Source organism: Chrysemys picta, chromosome 2 (assembly GCF_011386835.1).
Source record: "Chrysemys picta bellii isolate R12L10 chromosome 2, ASM1138683v2, whole genome shotgun sequence".
In the NCBI taxonomy this organism is placed as follows: Eukaryota; Metazoa; Chordata; order Testudines; family Emydidae; genus Chrysemys; species Chrysemys picta.
This window is the reverse complement of record NC_088792.1, coordinates 89,164,833-89,185,884: the sequence shown is the minus strand read 5'-3', so window position 1 is coordinate 89,185,884 and position 21,052 is coordinate 89,164,833. Positions and strand designations below refer to the sequence as shown.

Here is a 21,052-nt window from a genome sequence, read left to right as displayed (position 1 = left end):
ATTGGGTTGAGGAACAAGTTAGATAAGTTCATGGAGGACAGGTCCATCAGTGGCGATTAGCCAAGATGGTCAGGGATGCAACCCCATGCTCTGAGTGTCCCTAAAACTCCAACAGCCAGATGCTGGGAATTGATGGATCACTCAAAATTGCCCTATTCTCTTCGTTCCCTCTGAAGCATCTGGCACTGGCCACTGTCAGAGGCAGGATATTGGGCTAGATGGACCATTGGTCTGGCCCAGTGTGGCCATTCTTATGTAGCTTAAGATCATCTTTGGATCCTCTTCCCAGCTGCACTGAGCACTTCCTGGAGGCAGTGGAGCATCTGTCCCAATATCTCACACCTTTCCAAGCTGACCCTGAACCTGCATGTTGAGACCCAGCTTAATGCCTCTCCTTCAGCAAATTTCAGCAAGCCCATCATTAAACAGCTTTCCCATTAACTAGACCAGAAATCAGGCAACACAAAAAACAAAGGAAAAAGACATTCAAAAAGAGAGAGGAGAACAAACAGGTGGTAGAAACATGACCTTTCTCCATGAGGTCAAATAGCTTTATTGTGATTAAACACTACAATACAGTATATGTCCATAAAAAAACTCTATAGTGTATATAAATTATTCCTTCCATTCAGCAATTCTTTTTTTGTTTTTTTAAATTTCCATTACAGCTTTGGTACAATGTGATTTTATTATATATTTTTTTTAAATACTTTTAGCTTCACAAACTCAACACAAAGTACAAAACTAATCCGAATCAGGGATATTACAATCTACACAGTGGTGTTCAGTGGTAGGAAAAAATCTTACCTCAATGAATTCATGTCACTAGCTAAGCTATAAAGGCATACCTAGCAGACATGACAAAATATGCACCATTAACCAGCAAACATCTTTTTAATTTAATTTTTTTTTACAGAATTCCAGCAGCAATCACTTGAGCACTGTCAATACTTATGTCCCCAACTGATTATCCCGTTGTGCTCCTCTTCATTTGAAGGCCATGAGTTATTTGTCAAATAATGCACCGCTATCCTTGTATATCCACACTAAGCCGCAGTATCAGTACTTGACCTGCCACCCTGTATTGTTAATACTCGCACAGTTTGTCCTGCAGCTGGCAGTGATAACTGGAACGTTATTGGAGGGGCAGTGTGGGGCAATCAACCTTAAGTTGTTCTGTGGGGTGGGAGGTATGACATTACAGTAAACAGGCATTCCAGTGGCTGTAATTGTTCCTTGACCTGATTGATTAGGTAGCATGATTGGTTGTTGATATGATTGTTGTGGCAGTCCTTGAGAACCCTGCGTCATTGGCACCTAGAAGACAGTATATGAAAAACAAATTGGTAAATTAGATCCAAATGAATTAAAGTATCCCCAATGTATTCCGAATTGCACATTCCCTTTTATTTTGATTTGCATGTCCAGTGTATTTTACGGGGCATATCACTTTCTTCCATTCAGAACTACCACAAAATTTACTGTTGATTAGTCATGGGTTGAGGAAGAAGCACTGGTCTACCAAGTTCATTTTGTATTGCTTATGCGAGGGATGGCCAACCTGAGCCTGAGAAGGAGCCAGAATTTACCAGTTTACATTGCCAAAGAGCCACAGTAATACATCAGCAGCCCCCGCACCAACTCCCCCCCACACTCCCAGCGCCTCCCACCCACTGGCAGCCCCACTGATCAGTGCCTCCCCCTCCCTTCCTGCACTTCCCGATCAGCTGTTTCGTGGGGTGCAGGAGGCTCTGGTGGGGAAGGGGGAAGGAGCGAGGGTATGGCAGGCTCAGGGGAGGGGATGGAAGGAGTGGAGTGCGGGCAAGGCCTGTGGCAGAGCCAGGGGTTGAGCAGTGAGCACCCCCCAGCACATTGGAAAGTTGGCACCTGTAGCTCCAGCCCCGGAGTCGGTGCCTATTCAAGGAGACGCATATTAACTTCTGAAGAGCCGCATGTGGCTCCAGAGCCACAGATTGGCCACCCCTGGTTTACGCAGTATAAAATGAATGTAAAGCAGCTGGAAAATCTCTGCTGATGTAAAGCTGGTGGTCCCCAGGAGTTTTACATCAGTGGTGCAAGTTTGCAGCTTTAACTTATGCCAGTTGCAAATCAGTTCTTCCTCTCCTCTGTTCCTGAGAAGAGCTGGAGAGTATTGGAGAATCAAGACCACAAACTATTTTGTTTCTGTTGAGCCAAAATCTCATCTGTTGGGTTTTGTGTTTGCAGAACCAGATGTGATTCTAAACGAACTTCTGTTTTGTTTGCACATGGACGAAAGGTTTTGGTGACACGTCTCATCCTTGTACTGGGAAAAACAGGGTGTTATGAATCCTCTTCCTATTTTATCTAAGTTCAGGGGGGAGGCTAAAAGGAGGAAGGTTTTGTTCAATGGGGTTTTAACCCCACACTTGCCCTGCACAGGTTAATGTAGACTAAGAAAGGGGCCAATTAACCAGACAGGCCATAGCTGAGGGAATCAGGTGGCTTATGTAATCCCCTGACTGAATAATGAGGGCACCCAGCTGAGGAGGAATGAAGTGGGCTGGCTTTATAAAGGCAGGAAGTTGGCCACAGGGAAGTAGTCTGCAGTCACTTTCTGGGTGAAGGATTTGGGGGCTACAGAGCCAAAGTAGGCTACAGTTACTCCTTGGGAGGAGGGAGTTTGGGAGCTGGCAAACCCAGATAATTGGGGGAGCCAGAAGGTTAGGAAAGGCTCAGGAAAAGGCAATAAGGGCCAGAAGGGAACAGACCTTGGCTGCTAATTCAAGGATCCCTGACCTGAAACCTGGAGTAGAGGGTGGGCCTGGGCTCCCCTACCTGCCACTGAGGAAGTGTATGGGAAGACTGCCTGAGCCCGTTCGTAGAGATGAGACTTTGATGCCCCGGAATGGGAGGACATGTGACCTAAGTTCCTTCTAAACTGTGCGGCACAGACGCTCAGGGTAGCAGTAGGGCGAGATGCCTCTCCCCAAGCCCTGAACCTGCTGCATTGTCACTCCTGTGGCCACGATCCGGCCCAGCCCAGCCGCCCCTCCCTTGAACCTGCCGTGGCTGGGAGATGGGCATCTTGGCCGGGGGCAGGCGCCCCTCCCCAGCTCCAACCCAGCCCGGCCAAGGTGCTGCGGCAGGGAGAGAAAGCTGAGGGGGGGTCCTCTCTCCCACTGTAGCCTCAGAGAGCTCCCCTGCACCCAACCCCCTCATTCCCAGCTCCACCCCAGAGCCCGCACCCCCAGCGGAAGCCCTCAGCTCCCTGCACACCAATCCTCTGCCCCAGCCCAAAATTCATTCCACACATGGGTGGGAAAAATTAGAGGGAACACTGCATGTGACTTGGGCGGAGGGCTAAGCCATGAACACAGATCATCTTGCCTCGCTGTGAGCCAGGAAGAGAAGGCAGGGCGTGTGGTGAGAGGCAGAAAGGAGGTGTCGGACCTGGAATCAGCTAATCCCTGGAGTGACCAGGAGGAAGCGTACTAGCTGTGAGCAGACCCCACGACATGTTGATAAAAGGTTCCTATGTTAGCCCATTTCTATTACCATTGTATTGTGTAACTATCATTTGAATGGGTAAAGATACTGACTGAGATTTTCAAAGCTGCCTCTCTATGTAGGCTATAACTCAGATTGATCACCTACTAATATGCGGCATTGTCAGATCCTAGCTGGACCAAAATTTTTCATCATCAGTGCGTGCAAAGGATCTACATAGGCTACACTTATATAATCTCACACTTCTGTCTTTAACCCAAGCAAGGGGTCATTTACCCACAAACCTGGGGCTAAAGGACAGAAAAACAATTTCTACCAAACAATCATTCCCCTTCTCCTCCTCCTCCTCAGCTCCCCCCCACCCCATTTCCAGCAGACTTATCCTTACTTTAGGCAATAGGAACAGACTATGGAAAAGATGAGAGGCCTCACAACCACCACATGCTTTTCAAATGAATTAATCTTCCTTTGGTTTTCTAGGAACTAGTGGAAAATAGAAGCATAGGCCCTCTCATCATCACACAGGCTCTCATGGTACTTCAATCAATCTAGCTGAAATTGAGAGTCAAGAAATCTGTTTAAAATCAAGTTACCGCCTTTCTTCTCAAAGTCTAACAAACATAATTCCATATGGCTAGTCTGTCTACCAGTACACAGAGCGTAAAGTCTGTTTGATTCTGGGCAGGGGCAGCTCCAGGGTTTTGGCCGCCCCAAGCAGCCCAAAAAAAAAAAAAAAAAAGCCGCGATCGCGATTTAAAAAAAGCTGCAATTGCGATCTGCGGCGGCAATTCGGCGGGAGGTCCTTCACTCCCAGGTGGAGTGAGGGACCCTCCGCCGAATTGCCGCAGAATACCTGGACGTGCTGCCCCTCTCCGGAGCGGCCGCCCCAAGCACCTGCTTGAGAAGCCGGTGCCTGGAGCCGGCCCTGATTCTGGGACAGTGTCCCCTTGTGAAGTGGCAGGAGCCTCCGCGGACATAGGTGCTGGAATGAGGGGTGGTGCCGCAACCCCTGGCTTGAAGTGGATTCCATTATATACAGGGTTTACAGTTTGGTTCAATGGTTCTCAGCACCCCTCCTATACAAAATGTTCCAACATCCCTCTCCACAGATGAGTAATTTAAAACTGGATTAGACAAAGGACTCATATGCATGGTAGGGAACAATCTTGCATTGGCCTAGGGATGAACAAAACAAATTTCTCTCATGTTCTCTCTCTCACTTTCTAATTCCAGCTCCTCAGGGAAGGAACCAAGTCTTCCTTTATATCTAATGCAGAGCTGATCAGTTCAACCATAATTAATATAATGATCACATCAATGTAGTCTAATGTAGAATGAAAACGGAAGTACAAGGGAGAATAAAGACAGCATGTAGAGTGCACTAGATTTGAGTCAGACATGTGCATAATGAGGCCTGAAGCCAGAAATAGGCAAAAAATATTTATAAAAGACTAAATCAAGACAGCTCACCCGCCATGATATGACACTATCATTTACTGTAAGTATATATTTTCAAAGAGAGAAACTGAGTACAGCTTGTAAGTACCTGATAAGACGACATGGCTGGATACTGAACCATCATGCCTTGCACCTGATTTCCCTGCTGATTATTCATCAGGTTCTGACTTTGGGGAGGTTGCTGCATTCCCATGAGTCCTTGGAACCCTTGTTGCTGATTAGTCAAGACAGGCTGATAACCTGGAAGAAACAATCATTTTCACTTGTCTGTGAATCATCATTCATGGAGGCAAAACTAAAGCCCTGTTTAAAAAAAACAGGTTATCCCTTCACATGTCCTGTGCAATCTCATCCCCTTTGAGAGAACCACTACTGGACATAAAAATCTAGGTGAATATAACGCTCAGGAATGGAGGCGAATTGACAATTCTTGAAGGTAAAGTACTGTATTTAGACACAGAACAGGGGCACCATGAGCAATGACAGTGTGAGTTTCCCTACACTGTCCAGCTACTGTTCTTCAATCCTGAGCCAGAGTCATCCCCGAGGGACACTTAGCTGAAACCACAGTAGTTGACATAAGACCCTGAACAGACATCAGTTTTTAATGACTTTTGGCCACTTAGAGTTAAATCCTAGACCTACTGAATTCAATGGCAAAAATCCCATTGATTTAAAGGGAGCCAGGATTTGACCATTAGTATCTAATTACAAAGTCCTCGCTCGGGCAATATTTCCATTGAAGTTAATGGAAGTTTTTGCCTAAATAAGGACTGAGGTTTGTGCTCTTGTGCTGGCTCCTAAACAATGACTTAAAGGTGAAAGGCTCCTTGTTGTGTTATCTGTTCCATGAGCCATCAAGTCTCTAACAAAGTGTGAAGATACTAGCGGAAGTGAGAACGGGAAAACAATTTTTATCACTACGGACACACATCTCTGCTTCCTTATGAGGTTTGTCATTATAAGGTTGCCTCTAATTTATGGCTAGTGCATGTTGATGCTCATATTTTGGCCTAGGGACTTATTCAGTGCCTAGGAAAGAGAATTTTCTAATAATTTCAAGCCAGGCACTATCTGGGGTTCTTCACTGTGCTCCAGGGTAAATAAAGCCAAGGTGCAACTGACCAAGAAAGGCAGCATAGAGAGAGGAAAAATGACACCTGCTTTCAGTTACTATCAGCTTTGCATGCAAAGCCACCACAATGTGATAGGTTTGAAAATTTCGATTGGGACTGCTCCTTTTGTAACGTGCTGTCCCTTTATGGGTAAGCAAGTGGGGCTGAGAGCTCTGCAATGAGTAGCAGCATGGAAAGGAGAGAAGGAAGAGAACCAGCTGTGACCAGTGGCAGTCTTAGGAGATAGTATGTGCCAGTGTCAGTGGTTTCACCAGTACCACTGGAACAAGGGGACTGGGGAGTTTTATTGAAGAGAAGGGGCCTGCCTGCAGTAAAGACAGCAATCGGAGGTGGGTGGACATGTTGCACAGAAACCAGGTGTGGAAAACATAGAAGGTTCCCAGCCCTACAGTATATCTCCAGCGAAGGAAAAGTTGTAAATCTGAGCTTATTTTTCCCTTAACGATACCTCTTCCTCTCTAGTTTTGTTGTTTAACATTCAGTTATGCATAGCACAGCACTCTCTACTTTGCGGTGGTCGTCTCTGAATAAGCATACTTCAGGCAAATAAGAGTTATTACAGAGAGCAAATACTGTGTTATTTCCATGTGACAATATAAGTGTCACATCTGCTCAATTTATATTCATGAATACAGTGCGTTTTTCATTATACTCCACAAATTGGAAATCATCTGGGCATTTCTTGATTATATAAAGAAATATAAAGTAACCAACGACACAGTATATGCCATATCATTGTGTGCTGATAGCTTTCCTCTTAAGATTTTTATACAGGAGAAACGTATGGCACCTCTGACCAGAATTTTTGGCTTGCTTCCCATTAAAAATGTTTTCCCAATAGATATGAGATCACCATTTCCAGTAAATCTAACGATGAAAAAGAATTAATTCCCTGGGCGACAAATTTATTTGGCTGAAATAGCATCACATCTCTCTCAAAGGCACTGGGATTATTAGACTCTAATTTGCTGCTTTTCCACACAAACCTGGTGTCAGCATATTGCCTAGTCCTGTAAATTATCAACATCATAAATGTGAAACACTGAAACCGAGTTAGCACAAGACATATGTGTGTGCACGCGCGTGTGTGTGTTTCACATCCTCTTCTGCCCCTGCGTCTCCCTTATTTGGGGTGATGTCATACATTAAAAAGCCTAGCATTACACATCTGGGATTTGAAGGACTGAGCTAAAACATGTGGAATCACTTAAAAGTGGGAGCAGAATTAATTCATTTTAATTCACCTGTTTTCCCCAAAGTACCACCATACTTCAAGTCTACTCTGCAGAGGACAGTCAACTGGGGATTAAGATGACAGCCTATCATAGGTGCGGAAAAGAGATTGCAGGAAGAGGACATCAGGTAGCAATGTGACACACCTATACAGTAAGGCAATTGGTACCTTAGATAAGTAGGGTCAAACAAAGGAAAATCTTCTGTTATTCCTCAAAAATACTATGGGATTACCACAGCTATATACGGCTGTAGTTACACGTGAACTATTTGTATGTGGTTTTACTTCTAGTTGTACAACAGATTTGGTCTATTTCCACTAACTGAATGAGCTCAGTGGTAGGTAAGGACACTTGTTAAATCTTGACTTCAGCTTACTATGATGTGGAACCATTGTGTATCCATTCTTATGCAGAATATATGGGAATCATCCCACTGCAATACTGTACCTCATAACCTCTGCCCTAGCAAAATCCATACATAAAATTCACCTCTACATCAGTAGTAAAGTACTAATTGCACTTAGTGATAAGCATGGATTACCATTGCTTATGATAGGTAAGGGAATGCACAGAGGATGGTGGTGGGGGTGATGGACAGGTCAGAGATGAGATCCCCTGGACAGCACAGCTGCTTAGAGTCAAAGTCACAGACTTTAAGGTCAGAAGGGACCATTATGATCATCTAGTCTGACCTTCTGCACAATGCAGGCCGCAGAATCTCACCCATCCACTCCCGCAACAAACCCCTAACCTACGTCTGAGCCACTGATGTCCTCAAATCATGGTTTAAAGACTTCAAGGTGCAGAGAATCCTCCAGTAAGTGACCCGTGCCCCACGCTGCAGAGGAAGGCGAAAAACTCCCAGGGCCTCTGCCAATCTGCCCTGGAGGAAAATTTCTTTCCGACCCCAAATATGGCGATCAGCTAAACCCTGAGCATGTGAGCAAGACTCACCAGCCAGACACCCACGAAAGAATTCTCTGTAGTAAATCAGATCCCAGCCTATCTAACATCCCATCACAGGCCATTGGGCATATTTACTGCTAATAGTCAAAGATCAATTAATTGCCAAAATTAGGCTATCCCATCATACCATCCCCTCCATAAACTTATCAAACTTGAAGCTAGATATGTCTTTTACCCCCACTACTCCCCTTGGAAGGCTGTTCCAGAACTTAACTCCTCTGATGGTTAGAAACCTTCGTCTAATTTCAAGTCTAAACTTCCTGATGGCCAGTTTATATCCATTTGTTCTTGGGTCCACATTGGTACTGAGCTTAAATAATTCCTCTCCCTCCCTGGTATTTATCCCTCTGATATGTTTATAGAGAGCAATCATAACTCCCCTCAGCCTTCTATTGGTTTGGCTAAACAAGCCGAGCTCTTGGAGTCTCTTTTCATAAGACAGGTTTTCCATTCCTCGGATCATCCTAGCAGACCCTCTCTGTGCCTGTTCCAGATTGAATTCATCCTTCTTAAACATGGGAGACCAGAACTGCACACAGTATTCCAGATGAGGTCTCACCAGTGCCTTGTATAACGGTACTAACACCAACTTATCTCTACTGGAAATACCTCACCTGATGCATCCCAAGACTACATTCGCTTTTTTCACAGCCATATCACATTGGCGGCTCATAGTCATCCTGTGATCAACCAATACTCTGAGGTCCTTCTCCTCCTCTGTTACTTCTAACAGATGAGTCCCCAACTTATAACAAAAATTCTTGTTATTAATCCCTAAATGCATGACCTTGCACTTTTCACTATTAAATTTCATCCTATTACTATTACTCCAGTTTACAAGGTCTTCCAGATCTTCCTGTATGATATCCCGGTCCATCTCTGTATTGGCAATACCTCCCAGCTTTGTGTCATCCGCAAACTTTATTAGCACACTCCCACTTTTTCTGCCGACGTCAGTAATAAAACGATTAAATAAGATTGGTCCCAAAATCGATCCCTGAGGAACTCCACTAGTAACCTCCCTCCAGCCTGACAGTTCACCTTTCAGTATGACCCGTTGTAGTCTCCCCTTTAACCAGTTCCTTATCCACCTTTCAATTTTCATATTGATCCCCATCTTTTCCAATTTAACTAATAATTCCCCATGTGGAACCGTATCGAATGCCTTATTGAAATCAAGGTAAATTAGATCCACTGCATTTCCTTTATCTAAAAAAAATCTGTTGCCTTCTCAAAGAAGATCAGGTTGGCTTGGCACAATTTACTTTTTGTAAAACCATGTTGTATTTTGTCCTACTTACCATTGACCTCAATGTCCTTAACTACTTTCTCCTTCAAATTTTTTTCCAAGACCTTGCATACTATAGATGTCAAACTGACAGGCCTGTAGTTACTTGGATCACTTTTTCTCCCTTTCTTAAAAATAGGAATTATGTTAGCAATTCTCCAGTCACATGGTACAATCCTTGAGTCTACAGATTCATTAAAAATTCTTGCTAATGGGCTTGCAATTTCATGTGCCAGTTCCTTTAATATTCTTGGATGAAGATTATCTGGGCCCCCCAGTTTAGTCCCATTAAGCTGTTTGAGTTTGGCTTCTACCTCGGATATAGTAATATCTACCTCCATATCCTCATTCCCATTTGTCATCCTGCCATTATCTCTAAGCTCCTCATTAAAGACTTAGGCAAAGTATTTGTTTAGATATTGGTCCATGCCTAGATTATCCTTAACCTCCACTCCATCCTCAGTGTTTAGCAGCCCACTTCTTTCTTTGTTTTCTTCTTATTTATATGACTATAGAACCTTTTACTATTGGTTTTAATTCCCTTTGCAAGGTCCAACTCTACATGGCTTTTGGCCTTTCTCACTTCATCCCTACATGTTCTGACCTCAATAAGGTAGCTTTCCTTGCTGATCCCTCCCATCTTCCATTCCTTGTAGGCTTTCTGCTTTTTTCTTAATCACCTCTCTGAGATGCTTGCTCATCCAGCTTGGTCTACAACTCCTGCCTACGATTTTCTCCCCCTTTCTTGGGATGCAGGCTTCAGATAGTTTCTGCAACTTTGACTTGAAGTAATTCCAGGCCTCCTCCGTCTTTAGATCCATAAATTCTTCAGTCCAATCCACTTCCCTAACTAATTTCCTTAATTTTTTTAAAGTTAGCCCTTTTGAAATCAAAAACCCTAGTCGCAGATCTATTTTTGTTTATCCTTCCATTTAGTTTGAACTGAATTAGCTCATGATCACTCGAACCAAGGTTGTCCCCTACAACTATTTCTTCTATGAGGTCCTCACTACTCACCAAAACCAAATCTAAAATCTAAACTGGCATCCCCTCTCATTGGGTCAGCAACTACTTGGTGAAGGAATCCATCAGCTATCGCATCCATAGGCATCACCTTTTCCTAGCGCCGGTGGGCGCTCAAGCCCCCCCCACTCCCAGCCCCACCCCAACTCCACACCTGCCCCAACCTCTTCCCCAAAGTCCCCGCCCCAACTCCGCCCCCTCCCTGCTCCTACTGGACCCCTTCCCCAAATCCCTGCCCTGGCCCAGCCTCTTCCCCGAGCGTGCTATGTTCCCCCTCCTCCCACCTCCCTCCTAGAGCTTGCCGCACGAAACAGTTGTTTCGCGGCGGGAAGTGCTGGGAGCCAGGGGGAGAAGCGGCATGCTCAGGGGAGGAGGTGGAGGCGGAGGTGAGCTGGGGTGGGGAGGTGGGGTGGGGAGCTGCTGGTGGGTGCAGAGCACCCACCAATTTTTCCCTGTGCATGCTCCAGCCCTGGTGCACCCACGGAGTTGGCGCCTATGATCGCATCCAGGAAAATCTGAGCCCTATTATTATTACTAGCACTTGTCCTCCAGTCTATATCTGGGAAGTTAAAGTCTCCCATGATCACACAATTCTCATTAGTATTTACTTCATTAAAAACACTAAAGAGGTCTCTATCCATATCCAAATCAGATCCCAGTGGTCTATAATACACCACAAGCACTATCCCAGGGGAGGCTCTAGTAGCTTTCTTCCCCAGTGTGATTTTTGCCCAGACAGACTCTGTCTTATCCATTCCATCACTTCTTATTTCTTTACAGTGTACCTCATCATTGATATACAATGCTACTCCACCACTTTTCCTTTATTTTTGTCTTTCCTAAACAGCACATACCCTTCAATACCTGTACTCCAGTCATGACTACTATTCCACCATGTTTCTGTTATCCCTATAATATCTGGTTTCACTTCCTGGACCAGTAACTCTAGTTCCTCCATTTTGTTATCTAGGCTCCTCGCATTGGTATACAAACATCTTAATTTTTGCTGTTTGGCTTCGCTCCCATTCTTTACCTGATTATGCACAGACATTCTACCTCCAGTATCACCTATTAGACTGGTATCTACACTACCCTTCCTCCTTATGTCCATTCTCCTACCCACAGCTGTATCCTTTCTTGCTTCGTTTTCTTCCCTCTCAATGTTAAAATCCAGCGTGGAGATTACCTGGATATCTCCTATCTCCCCCAAATTCCTAATTTAAAGCTCTCTTAATCAGTTGTGTCAGCCTCCATCCTAGAAGTCTATTTCCCTCCCTACTCAGGTGAAGTCCATCCCGAGAGAACAGTCCTTTGTCCATGAATGCTTCCCAGTGGCCACATATCCCAAAGCCCTCCTTATAGCACTACTGCCTGAGCCATCTGTTGTTCATCATAATCTTGTCACACCTTTGTTGCTCATCTCTAGGAATAGGCAGAATCCCACTGAAGATCACCTGAGCCTCCATTTCCTTCAGCGTCTTCCCCAGTCTTGCATAGGGTACGTCTTCACTTACCGGAGGGTCCGGCGGCAGGCAATCGATGTTCTGGGATCGATTTATCGCGTCTGGTTAAGACGCGATAAATCGATCCCGGGTCAATCCCGGAAGTGCTCACCGTCGACGCCGGTACTCCAGCTCGCTGAGAGGAGTACGCGGCATTGACAGGGGAGCCTTCCTGCCGCGTCTGGACCCGCGGTAAGTTCGGACTAAGGTACTTCGAATTCAGCTACGTTATTAACGTAGCTGAATTTGCGTACCTTAGTCCGAAGTGGGGGCTTAGTGGGGACCAGGCCATAGTCTCCCTTGATACGTTCCAGCGAGAATGTAGCCGTATCATTTGTTCCCACATGAAGGACAATCAATGGATTCTTTCCCACTCAGGTCCACATCCCGTATCTTAGCATCTGGCAGACAGCACACCCTTCTGTTCTCTGGATCAGCTCTGGTTACAGGCCTGTCTATTCTTCTCAGTAAGGAGTCCCGAATCATGTAGACCAGCCTTTTCCTGGTGATGGTGCGATTCTCTGGTCTATCCCCTGTTCCCTCTGACTGCAAGTACTCTTGATTCCTATTCTCCCTTGCAATCCTTTGTAACGCATCCTGTTGCCTCCTGGGGCTCATATTTGGTTTTATCTCCATTGACTCTTCCCCTCTTCCTACAGAACTAGCTCCTCTTCTCTTCTTCCTTGCCCTCTCACCTTCAGTGACCACCTGCTGTGCTCCTTCATTTTCCAACTCAGCAAACCTGTTCCTGAGCTCTATTTCTCCTTCACTAGCCTGTCTTTTCCTCTGCCTGGTTCTCTTAGTCACATGCTTCCACTGTCCTCACCCAGCAGTCTCCCCTCAGAGTTCTTTGGTCCTGCTTCCATCTGCAAGTCTGAGCTTTTCCCTTCAGCCTCCTCATGTTTTTGCTCCATCATCTGCTCGAACCCCCTTCTAAACTCAACCAGAGTTTCCACCTGCATCTCTAATCCTCCGATCTTTTCTTCCATCGGCTCTATCAGGTGACACTTCATGCAGATGAAACTCTTTTCAGATACCCCCTCCAGGATCATGTACAAACAGCAGCTTCCACATCCAGTCATCCTCATTGTGTCTTCCACTGCTTGGGTCACTACTATTGCTGCCTCTGTATCTGTCATAGCCTTCCCACCTAAGTCCTGTTAGTCTGGGAAACACAAACCAAACCAAAACAACACCGCCCACAGCAAAACAAACCCCCAGCGAGCACCACAACACTGCCAGAACACCACACACTCCCTTCACTAGCCTGTCTGTTCCTCTGCCTGGTTCTCTTAGTCTTCCCCCGAAACTCCTCCATTTACAGCTCTGTTTGCTGGCTCCTGTGTCGCTGCCTGGCTACCTTCATAGGACCCCTAATCAGAGAAGCCCCGCCCCCTAATCTAGTCTATACTCTGTCACTTTTACCGTTCTACCCCCTCAATATTTAGATTAAGCAATTTATCCTATTTAAGGGCACTTCTGCATCTTCCAGCTGCCACTCTGAGTTGGAGGGGGGGGGGAATGGTATAAGTCTTACTGCTCCACTGAGACCTGATTCTCATTTACACCAAGGTCTCTTTACACTGCTCTCATAGTGCAAAGGAGCTTCAGAGTGAGGAAGAATGTAATCTAGACACCCTTTTTGGCCCCTTCCCATTGTTAGAATAGAGTAAAGGGGCCTTAATGTAAATGAGAATCAGGCCCAGTGTCTCCTGGAGCTTGCAGTGTGTGTACCGACTCCTAGAATCCTTACAGAGGTACAGTGCTGTCTAGCCTGCTGGCTCCTGTAGGTTATATGTAGGGGGGACGGGTCCATATCCCTAACCCCTTCAGGATGACTATTGTTCTCTCTTGTGGACATGCAGAGAGGCTGGCCACAATCTAGCCCTAAATTAATACTGAAATGATTGGTTTTTTTTTTAAACAATTCATATCCTCTTGGCTATAACAATATTATGGATGTCACACAACACACCATAATGCAGAACCCCCAGTACTTAGCACCATTCTTTACCAAAATCAAACTCCTTATTTAGGACTTCAACTCAAAGGCATGCAATGCAACTCGATGGAAGCCGCTTGCTTTTGTCCAAGGGCAGAATTTGGCCTTTTCACATGTTAGATACATGCACAACACAGGGAGCCCATACATGCCACAAATGTAACAAGCATAGTGAAACTGGCACAGTGAAAAGTGATTGACAACTGCACAGATGTGTAACAGACGTTAAATAAAGTGAGTTCCTTAATTCATAGCAAGATACAAACATTGTAGAAAATTAGATTTACCGGGCTAGACAGTTTGCTGCTTCAGCAAAAGAACTGGGGAGGGGGGGAGAATTTTCACACCCTTTGGCTATATATATTTTCCTACAGTAACACATATATTCAAATGACTTTTGTTTGAATGCTAGAATTTCACTGCATTATTGAATGTTTGACTAGGTACACAGAAAATGTAGCATTTTAATGGGTCTTATTCCCAGAGGAGACGACAACTAGAAGTCTAAAAACACTACAGTTTTGGGGCGACACTGGTGATGAGAGGCACTGGAAAAAAGATGCTTGCTTCACCAAGACTTATTTTGTTGCTCCCACGATATTCTACATTGGCTTGATTTAAATCTCATTGACTTCCTTGGGAGTTGGATCAGATCCTATACCCTGCTCTCAGAATAAATGTGTATGACTATGATCTAGCCCATTAAAAATTTTATTTGAAAAGGCTAAAGTGTGCTCTTGATATGCACATACAACTTCCATTGATTTCAACTGGAGCTGTTTGCATGGACTAAGGGAACAATATGGCATTTATGTGTTTTTCCTTTTGAAAACACATCTATTTTTCCACTATCTCTTGGCAGACCTTTTCTGTGTCAAGATATCAGGATCTGCTGCACCGTATGTAACAAATACAATACACTTTCATGGCAATTAGATACTCAACTATGGATTTCAAATTTGGCAGAGAGATTTCATTTTTTATTACCATGAAAAAGACAATGCACAAAGTCTTCATCTTAACTGAAAATGTTCAACAGCAGAGATGCTTCTTCAGTATTTATACAAACCCGGCATCAGGAAATAATTATTTTTATACTATGGGGTGAAGACTTTGGACTGGGACTCAGGAGATCTGGGTTCTGGTCTCAGCTCTGTCAAAGATATCCTGTGTGACCTTGGGTAAATCATATAATCTCACTGTGTTGCAGGTCCTCATCTGTAAAATGGGAATTAAACTCTTCCCTAAATCCTAGGGGAACCGTGAGGATAAATTTACTAATGTACCTGTAACACTCAGATACAGTACTGTGGTTATGAGCCCCACAGAAAAACCTACATATCCTATTCCACAACTTATTGCAGGACAAACAAATTAACGTGGGAATCCTTAGCATCACACACGATCTCAAAATTATGGTGTTTGTGATTCTGAAATATTGGTCCCTTATCTTCCTTTTTCTGTTTCCACTTCTCACACTCAGGCAAGGTGTCAAGGCGGGAATGCTAGGTCACCACATCACAAAGAGAATCTGCATCAAGCCCGAAAGCAACACTGCTGCTATGAAAAACCATTAAAACCAACCACTACTTCTGTGGCCTTGTGGCCTTTAAAGGGCATTAAACTGTATGTTGTTTTTGTAAGTGTGGAATATGATCCTGCATTACAAGGACTGAAGAGAAAATACAGAGGATTCAAACATAAATGGAGAATGAGATTTTCATTCTAATGGCAATAAAAATATATTTGTTCCAGGGAAACAAGGTAGAAATGAAATATCTGAATTCATATGCTGACAGACAGCTAGTCTCTGCCTGACACATAAAAGACATTCAGAAGTTCTGTGGAAAAGAGCCTAAGTTTATATATTGGTGTAACTTTGGGTCCCATCAGCATGTAAGTTACTCCAATTTGAGCCCCCTTCTATCCATTTACTTACATGTAAATTATACCCCCTTGCACATCACCTATGAATCTGGCCCATGTTCATTTTCAAGGAAACCACGTCCTTTGCAAAACTGACAAGGTAAGTTTCAGCTTGAATTCCTCCTCATGGAAGTGTAAATGACACAAGCTGACCAGGTCAGTTTCTTCTCTAAGTTTTGCATCTGTGGATCGGCACAACTTGCACAGTTGGGATGGTTCCCTCCCTTGTTCAATGTTCACTGCTGTGGGTTGGTGTCTGCATCCCCTTACTGCACACTGGCCAGGTGGGCTATGGCATGGGGAAAGGATGAAGATGGGATATTTCAGACTCTGTGTAACAGAACTTTATTTTATCACCTTCTCAGTGAGATCACGCAACTACATTATCCTAGCAAATCTTTTCTTGGGGGGGGAGGGGGGAGGGAGAAGGGGAAATGGGGGATGGAATATCAGAGATTGCTATCCTACAATACTATTTATTTTATGCATACAGCAGCAGTTTCAATCCTGCATTCAATGTTGCCACGCTTTTGGCATGCTATTTATTTTTAGATGAAAATGAAAAAGACCAGTGTTGTGAAAATGGGACCAGAAATTGACTATACTGCATGAAAAGTATCACATTACTGGGTAGAGGAGAGCATATTCAAACTGGATGGGTTCCAGGAGATCAGTAAAGGACAGGAAGTGGAACCATGCCTTTTGCAGCAATAGTTTTTCTTCAGACTTGCTCTTTTGCTCATTAGCTTTCATACTACATAAAGTGTATTCCTTAAAAGCCTCTTTACTGTCCCCTGAGAACATACGTACGTGGGTTATTTTCTAATGGCAATACACATCAGATGAACTATCCTATTACGGCAAGCTCCAGGGCCTCTTTACTGCAATTATATCATCCTGCTCCATGTTATCTCTGCTACAAAGGAGGATTTTTAAAATCAGGGCAAACATGAGAGACATTGTTAAACAACCAGAGGAATGAACCGTGCATGGAATTTCAATGAATGCCTCAGAGGGAAAAGGAGCCTTGGATTCCAGTCTAAATGGAAGAGGCTGTCATACTGTTGAGGTAATTCTCTGAACCTTTATGGCCCATATCACCATGCTGACAGATAACTTAAATATCCCAGAGGGAGACAGACTACATGAAAGGCCCACAAATGTTTTAATTTCTTAATGAGGCTACAGAGCTTAAAAGATAAAATGCAATGGTCTCACGCCTCTGCCAGCAACGTAAGCCAGAAGTATGATTAAAGCAAGTTTGGTGCTCAACTGGTCTTAGTGGACATCCTTTATGAGTAGCATGCCCCTGTTTGGAAGGACTCTTTCCTTACTCCTAGATTCAGAATTGAGGCAAAGAACAGCAGGGTAACTTTATAAGTATATCAACACTCTGCTTAGACCATGTCTACACTACCACTTATGTCGGCAAAACGTATGTCACTAAGCGACATAAATTTCGCCAGCAAAAGTGGTAGTGTGCACAGCGCTATGTCAGCGGGACAGCTTCTCCCGCCAACATAGCTACCGCCGCTCACTGGGGATGGTTTAATTATGTTGATGGCAGAGCTTTCTCTTGTTAGCACAGAGCGGCTACACAAGAGATCTTACAGAGGTACAGCTGCATTGGTACAGGTGCACCGCTGTAAGCTCTCTAGTGTAGACATAGCCTTTAGATAAGGAGGGTTTTGGTTGGCAAGTCTCTGAACTGCAGGCTTTGCTCTACGCTCCCACATGAACTGGGCTCTTGCAACTAAGTAGCATTATTGATGTCAATGTATAAATTCACAAAGTGTTTTGAAGGAAGTCGTTGTAGCACTCACTGTTCTTTCCCCACTGCATACGCAGATGTGCCAGAGAGTTTTCTCAGTGCTATAATGAACCAAGCCTTTGCAATTTAAATCCAGAAAAATTAATTCTCCGAGCAATTCAACAGAAAACCTGATGGGATCACATTCTCATGAGAGATTTAGATATGATTAAAGACAGCAGAGCCCAAGGAGGTGATATTCTAGTACTACACATCCCTCCGCTCATCCCCTCCTTTTTCAGGAATGGAAATAAATTACTAACTGGTCAGCTTTATGGGGACACTTCTCCCTCCTTGTGAAAGGGATTTGACTGGGAATTAGGAAGTAGGCAATCAGTTGCCAGCCAGCCTCTCTCTCAAACACACATACGTTCGTCTCATAACTGTGAAAAGGATACCTAGAAATGCAGGAGATGATCATCCCCTTTTCCTGTGAAATAGGATTTCCCATCAACTTTTCTGGGACCCACTGAAAGATATGTGTCATCACACAGACTTTCTAGGAGACCTGACTAGAGATTTGCAGCCACTGCATTATATGACATAGCTGGTGGCCTTAGATAAACATCCACTGAGATACTCTCAAAGAAGATCCAACCAGCTCACTACAACTGGCGTCAGGGAAATTTGGAAAGAAGCAGAGTGTTGTATTCATGTCTTGTAGTGATAAGGAAATTCTTCTATTCCATCAATAAGTAAGAAGGATATTAAAAAGCTACTCTGAAAGTTACACATTTAAAATCAGCAGGACCAGATAACTTGCACACAAGAGTTACAAAAGAACTGGCCTAGGAGCTCTCTGATCCATTAATGTTGATATTTAACAAACCTTGGAATGTTGGAGAAGTTCCAGAGGACTGGATAAAAGCTAAATTTGTGCCTATATTTAAAGAAGGGCATACAGGATGGTTCAGGTAAGTATAGGTCTGTTAGCTTGACTCTGACCCTAGGCAAAGGTAACATGGTTTTATAGAAAATAGGTCTCTTGTGTCAAAAAACCTAGTATAATTTATAATGAGATTACAAGTTTGGTTAAGATAACCATTGATGTAATGTACCTAGAATTCAATAGGCATGTGACTTAATCCCATACCACATTCTGATAAAAAATGAGCACTATACAAAATCAAAGTAGTCCATATTAAATGGATTTAAAACTGGCTAACTGACAGATCTCAAAAAGTAACTGCACATGGGGATCTTCATCCTAGTGGAGTTTTTGTTTTGTTTATTTTTCCTGGGTTCAAGCAGGGATCTGTTCATGGCCCAATGCTATTCAATATCTTTATCAATGATCTAGAAGAAAATATAAAATCATTGTTGGCAAAATTTGCAGATGATACCAAAATTGTGGAGTGGTAAATAATGACAGGTCAGTAATACAGGCCAAGCTGGATCATTTGGGCTCGTTTGAACAACATGCATTTTAATACAACTAAATGCAAGATTATACATCTAGGAACAAAGAATGTAGAGGTCACACTTATAAGATAGTGGACTGTATCCTGGAATACAATGACACTGAGAAGGACGTAGGAAAAATAGCAGGAAAATATAAAGCTGGAGGTGGCATTACCTCTCTATATGGCATTAATAAGACCATCACTGGATTACTATGTCCAGTTCTGGTACCCACACTTCAAAAAGGTTGTTGAAAAGCTGGAAAGGGAAAGAGCAACAAAAATGGTTTGAGGTCTGAAAAACACGCCTTATAGTAAGAGAGACTTAAGGAGCTCAATCTACTTAGTTTATCCAAGAGAAGACTCAGATGTAGCTTGTATTAAAATGTGGGTGTTGTTTGAAATGAGCCCATTTTACCAAACAATCCAGCTCGGCCTGTATCACTTACCTGTCTTTATCATTATGCAACTTGTTTGAAGTCTATAGGTACCTACATGGGGAAGAGATTTCTGATAGTAGACGGCTCTTTAATTTAGCAGACAAAGGCAAAAGAGATCCAACGGCTGGAAACTGAAGCTAGACAAATGAGGAATAGAAATAAGTTGAAAATTTTTGACAGGGAAGGTAAGTAAGCATTGGAACAACTTCCATAGGGATAAGGCAGATGCTCCATCACCTGAAATCTTTAAATCAAAGCTGCATATCTTTCTAAGAGCCATGCTCTAGATTAAACAGAGGTCATAGGCTTAATGTGGCTATCACTGGTTCTATTGCCTGTGTTATGCAGGACGTCAGACTAGGTCAGCGGTCGGCAACCTACGGCACGCGTGCCAAACACGGCACTCAAGCCGATTTTGAGTGGCACGCTGCCTGCCCGGTGAGAGGAGGAGGAAGGGAGGAGGGGCAGGAAAGCACCACGCTGGGGGAAAAAGCGGGGGAGGGGGAAGCTTGGCTGCCACTGGACCAAGCTTCTGTCTCCTGCCCCCGCAGGGGAGAGCAGTGTGTGTGTGTGGGGGGGGGGGCGGCCCCCAGCCCCACTGCCCACCACTCTCCCCTGCGGGGGCAGGAGGCGGAACCTTGGTCCTGTGGCAGCCAAGCTTCCCCCCTCCCCCGCTTCTTCCCCCCGCGTGGTGCTTTCCTGCCCCTCCTCCTCCTCCTCCTCCTTCCCCTCCCTCTCCCTGCGCCGATCATCTGATGGCCCTTGCGAGGGGGAGGTGGAGGGGGAGTGGGGCAGAGCCGAGCGGCAGCGTGCTCACTGCTCCGTAGAGGAGGCAGAGAAGAGGTAGGGATGGGCCTTGGGGAAGGGGGTGGAACAGGGCATATCCCTTCCAGCCCCCTGCCATGAGCCTCTCAGGACAGGGAGCTGGGAGCACCCCCATGAGCTGAGCACCCCAGCCCTCTGCCCTGACCCCTGAACTCCCCCACATCCCCACTGCCCTCTGCCCTGACCCCTGAACCCCTACACACACCCAGCCTTCTGCCCTGCACCCCCCCCCACACCCACTCCCCTCTGTCCTGACCCCTGAACCCCCCCACACACCCAGCCTTCTCCCCTGCACCCCTCACACACCCAGCCCTCTGCCCTGACCCCTGAACCCCCCCCAGGTCTGGGGGTCCCGGCTGCCGGCCCCTTGCCAGCTGGCGTCCCGGCCGCAGGCCCCGCTCAGCCCGCTGCCGGCCTAGGTGAACAGAACCCCAGGCTGGCAGCGAGCTGAGCAGGCTGGCGGCGTAAGATCAGCATTTTAATTTAATTTTAAATGAAGCTTCTTAAACATTTTGAAAACCTTGTTTACTTTACATACAACAATAGTTTAGT

At 44.8% G+C, this 21,052-nt stretch overlaps 1 protein-coding gene across 27 annotated transcripts in view; it reads right to left on the bottom strand.

Moving 5' to 3' along the window:
- Nucleotides 1-513: 513 nt before the first annotated feature.
- The window catches only part of ARPP21 (cAMP regulated phosphoprotein 21), a 267,880-nt gene continuing 247,341 nt past the window's right edge, over nucleotides 514-21,052 (bottom strand). For all 27 annotated transcript variants that reach the window (XM_065583668.1, XM_042860290.2, XM_065583670.1 and 24 more), the window contains 2 exons: nucleotides 5,036-5,187; nucleotides 514-1,317 (listed from right to left, as the gene is read on the bottom strand). In XM_065583668.1, the coding sequence (XP_065439740.1) occupies nucleotides 1,060-1,317; nucleotides 5,036-5,187 (410 nt within the window). In that variant the 3' untranslated portion in view covers nucleotides 514-1,059. The remainder of the gene's footprint in view (nucleotides 1,318-5,035; nucleotides 5,188-21,052) is intronic.